At 40.2% G+C, this 12,350-nt stretch overlaps 2 protein-coding genes across 6 annotated transcripts in view; one reads left to right on the forward strand and one right to left on the reverse strand.

Moving 5' to 3' along the window:
* gjc1 (gap junction protein gamma 1) overlaps window positions 1–12,350 on the reverse strand; it is a 797,916-nt gene that overhangs the window by 633,403 nt on the left and 152,163 nt on the right. The window lies entirely within an intron of this gene.
* map3k3 (mitogen-activated protein kinase kinase kinase 3) overlaps window positions 1–12,350 on the forward strand; it is a 28,092-nt gene that overhangs the window by 12,030 nt on the left and 3,712 nt on the right. The window contains exons 9-19 of one of the 4 annotated variants that reach the window (XR_006362239.1): window positions 50–123; window positions 289–356; window positions 1,243–1,338; window positions 1,460–1,621; window positions 2,037–2,185; window positions 3,042–3,173; window positions 3,856–3,985; window positions 4,120–4,297; window positions 5,497–5,940; window positions 8,798–9,036; window positions 11,095–11,133. Coding sequence is in view for 1 of the 4 variants with exons in the window: in XM_044050451.1 (XP_043906386.1) it covers window positions 50–123; window positions 289–356; window positions 1,243–1,338; window positions 1,460–1,621; window positions 2,037–2,185; window positions 3,042–3,173; window positions 3,856–3,985; window positions 4,120–4,297; window positions 5,497–5,725 (1,218 nt within the window). In the remaining 3 variants the exon portion in view is untranslated. Of the gene's footprint in view, window positions 1–49; window positions 124–288; window positions 357–1,242; window positions 1,339–1,459; window positions 1,622–2,036; window positions 2,186–3,041; window positions 3,174–3,855; window positions 3,986–4,119; window positions 4,298–5,496; window positions 6,738–8,797; window positions 9,037–11,094; window positions 11,134–12,350 lie in introns of those variants that run through there. The other 3 variants (XR_006362237.1, XR_006362238.1, XM_044050451.1) reach the window with 3 other exon arrangements.

A 12,350-nucleotide genomic window follows, 5' to 3' on the forward strand; every position in this document is an offset into this window, starting at 1 on the left:
AAGTGCATGGACATACACACCCATCATTTTTCCACTGTTCCCTGTACAGGTGCTGGATCCATGGAGCAGTGCAGAGAACTCTGTCTCTGGTAGCTGTCAGTCTCTGGACAGCAACACAGACAGGTGAAGAACAGACATTTAACATTGAAATCGCACAGGAACTCTCTACTCCTCGCATGCTTTATTCAGCGGTTGGATTTTCTGTTTATTTTGATAACTAGAATACCTGTAAGCTGTATGACTTGACAATGGATCTAATACTTTTTTCTTCCCTCTCTTGTCTTGCAGCCCCTCACTGAGGAGGTCTCGCATGCACAGAGCCAAAAGTTACACCGATAATCGTCAGGAGGGCTCCGGTAAAAGCAGCCACAATTGCAGATACACCAGTACAATAATAATAATAATGAGCTGTACTCATATCACGCTCTCCTTCACAATGTAATAAAGTTGCTAAGCAAGAAAATTAAAGCCAAGGTCAAATAATGTGCTGAGCAGCATAAGAAATGCATTAAAATCAATAAGAATAAATAATGGAAATGCAATATTCAAAAAAACACGGTTTTAAAACGGGATTTAAAATACATAATGTATGTGATTTATCTCAGATCAAGCACCAAATTCCTCTTTCCATTGATCTCCTTAAGTCACATACTGAGATTTGGGAGTAACCAGCAGAGCTCCATCGGCTGATCTCAGTAGTCAGCACGTATCATGTCAGTGTAACTACGATGTACATAGGAGTGAGAACATTTAGCATCACCTTTCAACCTTCCAGTTAAAGGAGAATGTAGCTCTTGGTGAGGAGATAGGGAAGGGGGATTCACACTTATATTAAAAATAATCAGGCAAGTCAGGTTATGTGTAAAACATCCATGACAGGTGTGTGTGACTTGTCCTGCATGTCACTTCCATCAAACCATACCTAGTATTGTGGGTTCCTGTTATCTACATCTTTTGTCTAAAGTGTTGTGCTATCCAAAACACATAAAAAACAGAATTCATTGTGATGTTTTTGTGGATTGTCTGTGACTGGCTTTATAGACATGGTTTTTAAAAGCTGAAAGCCCTTGTGAACAATCTGTATGGGGGAGTGATGAAGTAGCTTTGAACAATTTCCCAGTCTGGGATCAATAAAGTACATCTATCTATCTATCTTACATGAATGCTGTGTGAGATAAATTGTGCTTGAAAAGCAGAGTAATCCTGCTGACTAATACTGACTCTTTGGATATTTGCTTTCAGACAGGGAGAATAATGTGTATGACAGGGTAGCTGGAAAGGGAGGCACCTATCCTCGTAGGTACCATGTCTCCCTCCATCATAAGGACCACAGTGAAGGTAAGATGTCTTCATTCACCCGTTAATTATGGTCCATTTCTATTTTGTAGTCCCTCCTTTCATCTCTTCCTGTTCATTATGTGACATTAACCTCAGCCACCCTCTCTATGGTCTCCCACAGGTCGTCGAACATTTCCACGCATCCGTCGCCCCCAGGGAAACCTCTTCACTCTTGTGCCTTCACGCCGGTCACTCAATGGCAGTGAGGAGAGTGTGGGCAGCTGGCAGCTCGTGGATACTCAGGGCAGACTACGTCCTCAGGATCGCTCTGTTGCCCATAAGTGTGAGTGTGATTGACAGTAGCTGTAGTTTTTCTCAGATGTCTTAAAGGTCCAGTGTATAAGAATTTGTGACATCTATATTAGACTTCTTGTTGTTCTTTGTTAGTTTATGCATTGGATTTGTGTGGGTGGGGCTTTTTTTAAAATTCAAGGTTCAACGTGATTATGGTCATGTGTACACACAGAAAACATGTTTCTCTTTGCAATGAAATTCTTTCTTTGCTCTCCACACAATTTCTGCCAAAAAAAACCTGAATGTCACACACTGGACCTTTTTAAGAGATAAATAAATGATGCAGCATTGGGTTCAAGGGCAAATACCAGTGCTGACCAATTACTTTTTTTTCACAGGCATGTTTTATATTTTATTTGAAATTTAACAGCTTTGTGTGTGTGCATGTGTTTGTTTTGTTTTAGCACCCAGTGCTCCAGTGACATGGCGGCGTGGTAAACTCCTGGGTCAGGGGGCGTTTGGACGGGTTTACCTGTGTTACGATGTGGATACTGGGAGAGAGTTGGCTGCTAAGCAGGTCCAGTTTGATCCTGAAAGTCCAGAGACCAGCAAGGTGAGCATGTTTGCTAGTTAGTGATACTGTTAATGACATTTCAGGCAGGCATTTATCTTACCACCACTTTTGGACAATTTTACCGTCAAACATTTAACCTTAGCTTATTTATTAATACATTTTTCTTCCCTGTATGTGTGACCTCATATGTTGTGCATCTTAATGTGGTCATTATGCTGGAATGCAGGTCGTTAACAGACTGAGTCTGTGATTAATGAGTTAACAGTCTCAAAACATCCTTGTTTCTGTTTTAAGGTCAGGAGTCAAGCCACAAATTTAATCGCATCCTCTGATACAGAAACAACATAATCAATGGGAATGTGAAAAGAAATTAAATAGCTCATGAAGGGAACTTATCTTTCCTCCCTAAACCCCCTCCTCCCCTTCCCCATTTTAATGTCTTTTCCTGTCTGCCATTGAGAAAACACGCACTGTCACTTCCTGTATCTGTGTTGTGGTGGTGGAAGGTGACAGGTCGGAGGGTGACTCGCACACCCCTCTCTCACCCCGAGCTTGTAGCAGATATGAATCAGTGGTCTCTGTTCTTGTACTTAGGGAGGTCTTTTTGTGTGTCTTCTGTGCACATCTCTCCGTTCTGCCTCCCTCTCTCTGTTGTGGCCTCAGTCTCTGTAGTAAAACGTTTGTGGGGAGCTCTGCTCATTGCCGTAGGTTTAATTTTTGACAGACCATATGATGTCATAAACATATGTTTATTAACCCTGTATTTATAGTTACATTTGTTTGACCATGCTGTTTGTAAATGAATAGTAGTCATGAAATTAAATGAATAAAAATGCACGTTTCAGACATGTTTAAACTCTTCACCTTTTCCCGACATTTCAATGTTTCGTTACAGGAAGTCAGTGCTTTGGAGTGTGAAATCCAGTTGCTAAAAAACCTGCATCACGAGCGCATCGTTCAGTACTATGGCTGCCTGAGGGATCACAATGAGAAGACACTCACTATTTTCATGGAGTATATGCCTGGGGTGAGTCCCAGCAGCTTTAATGGCAATGGTTCACCCAGCACTCAGGACAATGGTTACATTTTTTATTCCCCCATCAGCAGTCGTTGTTTTCCAAACACAACAATTGCATATGAGGGAACATAATGTCAAAGCAACTGTAATTTAAATTCAGTGAATTAAGTCTAACTCAACCTCAAGCATGATGAAAGGAAAGCTAAAGGCAATAGGACCTATAAAGTTGAAGACATTTCATGGAAGATGACAACAATAATTTCCTAGTACTGACTATAGAGTACTATAGAATACTATATACTCAATATACTACTAAAGTTATTATTCTTATTCTTCCAGGAACAAAACAATTAATTGACTAATGTCTTACATTTCATAATGTTAGGTCGTATGGCCTATTGATATTGTAGGAACATGAATTGACATTTATATGTAGTCAAATAGTCAAAGAATCAGAAAAACAGGCTTTGTGCAGCCACTAACTAGTCATCTCACTGTCTTTGGGTTTACTGGTTACCAATTATAGAGCATATCACTTCTGGTTTATCTCTGCGGTTCTCTTATTTTATATCTTATTTAAAATGTCTCTGCAAAATCTCTGCAGATCCTAAAATGTGGCTGAAAAGCACAAAACAATAAACTTGCTGTACTGCTGTATAGCTAGTTGTAACACTGTCTTTCTTTATTTCAGGGTTCAGTCAAAGACCAGCTGAAGGCCTATGGGGCCCTGACGGAAAACGTGACCCGGAAGTACACAAGACAGATCCTTGATGGCATGTCGTATTTGCACAGCAACATGATCGTACACAGAGACATCAAAGGTAGACCTGCATGTCCACAGAGGCCCGCGCACTATTCTGTTTAAATATCAGATACATGTTCAGACAATGTTTTACCAGTGCAAGTTTCACCATATGTGGTAGATGATGGGTGTCATGTCAACTGTGACTCTTAGGTGCCAACATCTTACGGGATTCAGTGGGCAACGTGAAGCTTGGAGATTTCGGTGCCAGTAAGAGGCTTCAGACCATCTGCATGTCTGGCACTGGTATCCGCTCAGTGACCGGCACCCCCTACTGGATGAGCCCAGAGGTGATCAGTGGAGAAGGCTACGGCAGGAAAGCTGATGTCTGGTGAGGCCAGGAATTGTTTCCAGCCTTTTTCTTGAGATTTATATGTGTCGTACATCTCTGAGCCACAAGAGGGATCTTATGTTATAATCCATGATCCAGCCACAAGTATCTATTACTTGTGGCTGGATTAAGAGGCCCAGCTAACGAAAAGACTACAACAATAAGATAAACAGTAATAACAAGGTTACAATAATAACAATGATTAAAATGTGTCCCTTTTTATAACAGGCTTGGTAAACACTGACTTAAAATATAATCTCACTTCATCACACAACTAAATAGTCAGTCCTCTTTGCCTGCTTAAAGCCATGGAGCAAGCAGTTGACTGCTGTAGCTCCACTAATTATCTCATGTCACAGACAATGAAGCCTTTGTTCCTGCGGGAGCAATATAATACTCACCAGTGCTGCTGGAGTGAGACAAACATGTGCTTTAAGTGTCTGTGTCACAACTAGTTCAGTTTGAAATGATGAAGGTGACATATATGTATCGCCTGGGTACAGATGCCTTCATTAACCTCAGTCATTGGATCCCAAGTCAGCAGACACTGTGATGACATGTGTGAAAGGGAAAGTATGCAGAATAGCAACTTATTAACAAAGTTTGGTGTCTGCTGTGGGTTTTCCTGTTCTTACCACACTCCAACACACAAACCAGACAACATTAGCTGTTACCCTTCAGGCAAGGGATGTGATTGGCCGAAGGCCAGTCAGACAGGTTGTAACAGAGGCCGGTATGTACCAGCTTTTCAGCAGGCCTGTAACTCTTTCTGGAGGGGTTGTGCCTCCCAAACAGGTGGAGAAGGCCTTCCCCAGACAAGTATGAAAGTTTCCACTCAAAACATTCCATCAAAGCTTTAATCTTGAGTAGCTGAGACACATGGTAGCTGCTTTCACAATGCTGTGGATTGTCTGGAGATTGTGCTCAGGGGCTGAATGTGTGAATGCACATGTCCACAGAAATCAAAGTGGCGATTCACCGGACATGTTTCTGCCAGCTCCCTTGTATGAACTTTTTAGTTAATGTCCAATTAAGCTTATATCTACAAGAGACTTGTGTGATTCACAGCGAGTAAATGGGTGTCTGTGACCTTCATGTTCAAGCCATGTGCCAACCTCTTGCCCATAGCCAGACAATGTCCAAAATTTCAGGACCAAGATTTGTGGCCATTAACAAAGAAACATGCATATCTTTTACAGGAGCCTTGGGTGCACAGTGGTGGAGATGTTGACAGAAAAACCCCCATGGGCTGAATATGAGGCCATGGCAGCCATTTTCAAGATCGCCACCCAGCCCACCAACCCTCTGCTCCCCTCACACACCTCCGACCAGGCACGGGACTTTATCCGCTGCATCTTTGTGGAGGCCAAACACAGGCCAAGTGCCGAGGAGCTGCTCAGACATCCCTTCTCCCAGATCCTGTGCTGAACCTGTCCGGTTTCTGAACCTAAACCACAGAGATGCTTCAGCAGTGTCTGTAGCTTCCTTGGAAACCCATCTGTGACAGACGTCCTGATGAGTAACTGACCTGTATGTCAATGTTCCGCCAAGTGACCGTCAAAGGAGAGTCGGCGTTCGCTCAGACAAATCTAAAGAAGATGCAGTTTGACAGCTGCAGTTGACACAATGCCTTGAAAACCAGTGTAAGTCCTTTCTTATACCAAAGTCACCACAAGGGGGAAACATAATACAGATTAAGTGACTGGTGGTGTGTTGATTTTTGTTAGATACACACACACGGATGTGCACACTCCATATGTAGCTTCACTGAGTCATAGCTCATGCACCAGTTGAATCTTCATAAAATAGCCACTCCTGTGTTTACATTCACTTGTTGGGAAGTTACGAGATATGCCAGGACGCCTTAAGTGTTTGACTTTCAAATTTAGAGCAGGTCTGCAGCTCAAGTGTCCCCAGTGGATGTTGACCACTCCTGGTGCACTACAGTGTTAACTGAATGAGTCGTTCTCATTCAGTTAAAACTCCTCCCATACAGTTAAAGATTGTTAAAAGCTCTTTAAATTAGATTTGATGCAGTTTGAACACCAATGAAGTAAAATCACATAGAGTTATGTGTAGAGTAGCTACACTGGAGTTTTATTGCAAATTAAAGTTTAGCTCATGAAAAAAACAGTGATAAATTAGCTTTATCATATTTTGGTTTTAAACCCCGGGCAATCAGTTACTTTGAAAGTATTTCAGGAATCTTCAGTGTTATTTTAACCATCAGAATTAGAAATGATGTCGTTTCTCGAGTTGTGATTGCGTTTCCTCGCCAGGTCACACGTCATGACAAATGTACTTACTTTCTGGACACAAAGAAGTATAAAAGTGTGTACATATATATTCTGTATACACAGTGCTTAGCAAATTTATTACACCACCATAATGCCATAAATATTTTATATATATATATATATGTACATATATGTACATACATGCATACATATATATGTGTGTGTGTATATATATATATATATATATATAATATTAGTTATTTATTTGGCAAATAACAAACTGAAGTCAGCTTTTTATACCTAAGTTTGAACTGCCTCAATGGTCTTCTTCTCTGAGAAGTAAGAAATTAGTCAAGCATAACATCAACCACTAAAACAAATGTTTCTGTTCAGGAATGCAAATGAAATAAATAACTATAATTTGACATTTTAATCAAGAAATAATGTGCTTTACTGTTTTTCTGGGTTTTTCTGTAAAACAGTACATTTGGAAATTTGTGAATAACAATAATTATATTTTAGCATTATGATAATATATTGGTTAAAGAGCCTCTACATACTGGTATATTAACCATTACAGAAACATAAGAATTACATTAAACATTACTTACATTGGGTAATTTATAACTTTCGTCTTTGTTTTAATGAGGAAACTGCCGCAACTTGGGAAACGCATAATTAAAAGCCTTAATAATTAGGCAGTGAAAGGATATCAAAGCTCAGTCTCAAACTTCAAGTCAAAAATCTTGTTCAGTGAACAAAAGAACCTCTTTTTTCACTGTCAGTGTTATTTCTTCCATTCACATGTATCACTAACTTGTAAAACCTCAAAACACTTGAATAAATCAATAGAATATTCATAGTATTTCAGAATAGACAACAAATAATCATGTCCAGCAAGACAATGCCGTTTAAGTAGGTGCCTAACTTTCATTCAGGATTTAGTCAGATTTTAAGTGTTTCGTCCAGTTTTTGTTCTACCTGTTGCCGCAGTGTGCCTTTCAACACCTGCCATCTCTCTGTCAGTCTCTCGCAGCTCTTAAGTGTCACAAGTGTTCTCAGTCCACATAGTGCCAAAAAAGGAACAGATACAGGATGGATTTATGTGTGAAGCAGACGAGAGAAAAGGCTTTCATTTGTGTCGTCCTTAGCCTTTTGTTTAAGATCAGACAACCCTGCCAGAGTCTGCCTCAGTCTGAGGATCAATTTTAAATCGGATGCACTTTTGTAAAATTAATGTTGTTCACAGGGTTTTGTTCTCGTTACCAAATTTGCCTTTTTTTGTTTTTTAAAAAAAAAACATTTAGAAAATGTGAAGTGTTTATTTATACCCCCCCATGTCCATTCCAATTAGATTTTTTAAGCAAATATATATATGAATAAATATATTTTTTATATTTAGACAGTGTCAGATCTAGTGATACTTTGAAGACGTGGTGTCATACAAAGTAAATCATAGAAAGCAGCTGGTTTTGCAGACAGTACAGAAATGAGGTCTATAAATGACTAATGGGTGGAAAACGAACTCTGGCAGCATGGCTCATGTTCCCACTCAAGGAGAAGAAAAAAAAAGTTTCCACACATCCTCAGCTATGCATTTAGATGAGATTATTACCTGACAGGCTTTGGAAACTGAACATCATTTAGCTGTGGTACTTTCTCACATCTCTGAGGTCTCATGAATGAAACCTTTTTAAAGGCTTGATTTACAAAAGAAATTGCTGGGAATATTTATGACTTAATCTGTGTGTGTGTGAGACAAAACAGAGAGTAGGTTCAGAGCCAGTGCTGGATGTCAGAGTTCGCTGTTCAACCCAGTTGACGACTTTTTTTATCCCAGGGTTTGGATGAGTCCACTAGTAACTAGTTTTCAGGGCAAAAGGTTTTGCAGCTTGAAGGCTAACATGAGAATATTACTATGAGCTGCTAAAGGCTAAATGCAGCTAGTACAGTGTTAAAAAAAACAAAAAAAAACGGTGGCCTTCTAAGAAAAAAAGGGCCCTGGGATAATCAAATGAAAACTAGTTGTTAGACATCTATATATGTTATTGTATGATTGTGTATCATGACGGGACTTGCAGTGCAAAGTCTAATATATCAAATTTGTTTTACAGCCATAAAAGAATAGTATGTTTAATGACATGACATAAATATAAATATATATAAACATATATGTATATATGTATGTCATGGCTGCTCTACAGAATAAATTGTTTTTAACAAATAAATGCTTTTGTTTGTTTGTTTGTTTGTTTACTTACAGTTTGCTTACATTCCTAGGACAGTTGTGCCTTGTCCAGGCGAGTGAGTCGAGTAAATGAATGGACACAGCAGACTGAGCTCATTGTTGGCAGTAGGAAGCTCCTTGATTGATGTACTCCTCCCCCGCTCCACCCGTATCTATCTTCCTGTCGTTTTGCTCTCTCACTCTTCTCATAAACAAGAAAAAGGAGACTTCAGAAGCAACCGTGTCTTGTCTTGCTGCAAGATGGGAAAACAGGGGTACGTGAAACAAAGGGGCCTTTTCTCAAAATGGTGTCGCACAGAGACACGTTGCTTCTCACAGGTTTGAGGTTTATTGCCTTGATGAATTGTTTAATTGTCCATCAACAAAAACAAGTTAGGGCAGATATCATGGTTTCATATAATATAAAATATAATTCAGTCAAAAAAAAGAATGACTTTTATTTACAGTATATAACACAGTGTTTCCCAATCCTGGTTCTGTCCCTGCTCCATCACACCTGATTCAAATGATCAGCTCATCATTAAGCTCTGCGAAAGCCTGATAACGAGCCATTCATTTGAATCAGGTGTGTTGGAGAGGGGCAAAACATGCAGGGCAGTGGGTCCCCAAGGACCACAATGTGGAAACACTGATATAGCACATTTAAACAGATTTGAAGGTCCATTCTGTATTGCACATATGTGTTTATACATGTGTATTAATGCTTTAAAATGATGTACTTCAGGTAAGGGCCTTGCTTTACGGAGGTTATCATCTTGTTTCTGAAAATAATGTATAGACAGCCCTTGTAACACTATATACATTTGAGATTTAAAATTTGTCACAGTTGAGTGAAATTAAGGATTCAAACTCCACTTAAACCAGTTGAAAACCAGCAAGGTGACTTGAGTCAGTGAATGTGTGATTTGCTACAGCACCAGGCACTTCACTACATTCATGTTGTCAAGATAAAATCATGTTAATAAACTTAGTGACATGTTAAAAAGTGTTGTTTTAGATTAAAACCAAATACAATACAAAACCAATTTCAGTGTTCCAGTGTGGAGCAAATGTTAGCATGCTAGTAAACTGACAGAGGCATTCATTCATTCATTTTAATGTTTTAAACAATGTACAACCCAGGTTCGTATCTGTGAGCTGTGCTTGTGATGTGCGGCACTGTGTTTGTGTGTTTGTCGGTGTGTGGTGTATTCGGGCCCCCAGCATTCCTGCTGACAGGCAGACTGGAGCTTTGGGCTTGAACCGGTTTTCCCCTGGCCCTCTTTGTGGCTGAACTCTGTTTGGACCTGGTGGTGCTGAGTCATTTGTCCAGCCTGCTTATCCCAGTTAAGCCCTGCTGATTTGATTTGAGTCTGCACCCAAGCATTTAACTGTGTGCTTGTACCTGTGATGTCTCTCACCTGAACATCCGCACCATGTCAGTGAAGGTTCTCAGTCATCCAGGCCATGGTCGTCCTCTAAGTGCTAAAAACGAAGAAGACAACTGGACATCTGTCGGGTTCGCCTCTCATTCAAAAGGCTTCTTCAGTTGTGATTTTGGTGTGGGAGATCCCCAGGTTTATAAACCCTTGGTGGCACTTTGGGGTAATTAAGATAACAATCATGTGAGTTGTTAAATTCGCATGGGTCAAGGTGTGAATTGCGGTGAAACGTTTGTTGAGGGCTCTGAAGACGACATTGCAGTTGACTTAAATCCTGGTCCTCGGGACCCACTGCCCTGCATGTTTTTGATGTTTCCCTGCTATAACACACTTGATTCAAGAATTCAGCTCATCAACACGCTCTGCAAAAGCCTGGTAACGAGCCATTCATTTGAATCAGGTGTGCTGGAGCTGGGAAACATCAGTTTACACACTCAGAAAGCCCCACTGTGTAAACCTTAGGAAGATATGTATTTACTATCAATTATTGTGTTTTTGTAAGTGTATGTTCCAAATGGAATAAGCCTTTTTTTTAGCCTTTATGGGCACCGTCATTTTGTTTCTACAGCCGTTCAGATGGACAAACCAGCCAGTGTGCATTTCAAATGGAAGCTTTACTACACAAATATAGAACGGCATCATTTCTGGTATGCAAAGGCCACTGTAATTTCCTCACACACTTGGGAAATATACAGGTGAGTAGATTTGCTTGATTTATAACATCAGTAAAGATTAATGGTCCCAGTTGCTAGTTTAAGGTTCTTCAATAAGACATGATGTCAGTTTTTAAAATTATGTTTCCTCCTTTACATGGAAACAGATGATAAATACAGTACATGTGTTATATTTGTTATTGATGCTTAAATGTTTTTATTTCTGCTTCCTTTTTAGTTTCCTTGTCCACTCTGAAGGTGTAACGTGAATACTAATGTAAGTGTTTGAAATAATTCGTGTCTCATTTTGTGTGGGACTTTGAAGTAACTCACTGAAGGATAAGACAAGTTTCTGTGAGCAAAACCAAGAGTTACTATTCTAGATTAAAGCCTGCACCACTTTTAATTTACACTCTGTCTGTGGAAACACACCCTTGATGTAGTGACAGAGGCGAGGCTGAGGCAGTATTTCCAGCTTGTTGGTCGGGATTCAGATTGGTATGTGGCCATGAACATTCAACCATCGTTAGCGTTGAGGGATGGCAGCTGAGAGGTTCACACTGCGGGACTCTGGGTGTAAAATGCCAGAGCACAAAGCGAGCGTTGAGTAGTGCTCAGTCAATCTCAGCTCGCAGCCATGTTGTTTTGGCCTAAGATCAGTTTTGGGTGCAACAGCATTAAGATTCTGCTCTGCGCCGCTTTTCCCTTGCAAGTTCTGCAAATCAGATGTTCTCCTCATGTTAGACACATGAATCAGCTGTTTGACTTTGCCATCGTCTGACTCCAGCAGCGGGGAGGAAGGAGCGGTACAAGAGTGAATGTTTAACCTCTGGCACATATTACCTCAGTGACCAGATCTGAGGCAACGGCAGTGATTGTCTAAAAAATCCAGAGAGCAGAAAAAAAACAAGAGTGGCCTTAATGATGAAACCATGCTATTAATCCTGAGAGGTGGAGCCTTTTTAAATCAACAAATCCCTGCCAGACTTATAGTGTGCCATCTAGTTTAACCTCTATTAACAGAAACCAATTGGGATTCAAGACACTGTGTTGTTGTTTTTCTGCTTGAAAAGTAACAACACACAGACGCCAGATAGTGGAGTCATATGGAGCTTTATTCACTGTCTCCCAGTGCCGCTGGTTTCCACTCGCTGTGATTTGATGTCTTGGTAACAAAGAGGACCTTTATGTCCCACTGCTGTTGTCGTTTTATTACCTGGAAAATGACCGTGCCAGCACTTCTATAACTTTTTATCAAGCTAATCTCAAATAATGTACATTTATTTTTGCTGGTAACCTGTCAAACAATCAAATAATCTTTGACAAACTCAGGTCATCCATCTTTATTGAGACTGACAGATTAATAGGAAAATCGGAAGATGGAGGATAGTGGTTTTGTTCTCCTGGGGTTAAGATTAGGTCGGATCTCCCCACTTTTCTCTCCCCAGAACCCACTCCTCATTGTCTCTACCATCCATCTCTCTTTGAAGCCAA

Source organism: Solea senegalensis, linkage group LG19, assembly GCF_019176455.1.
Source record: "Solea senegalensis isolate Sse05_10M linkage group LG19, IFAPA_SoseM_1, whole genome shotgun sequence".
Taxonomy (NCBI): domain Eukaryota; kingdom Metazoa; phylum Chordata; class Actinopteri; order Pleuronectiformes; family Soleidae; genus Solea; species Solea senegalensis.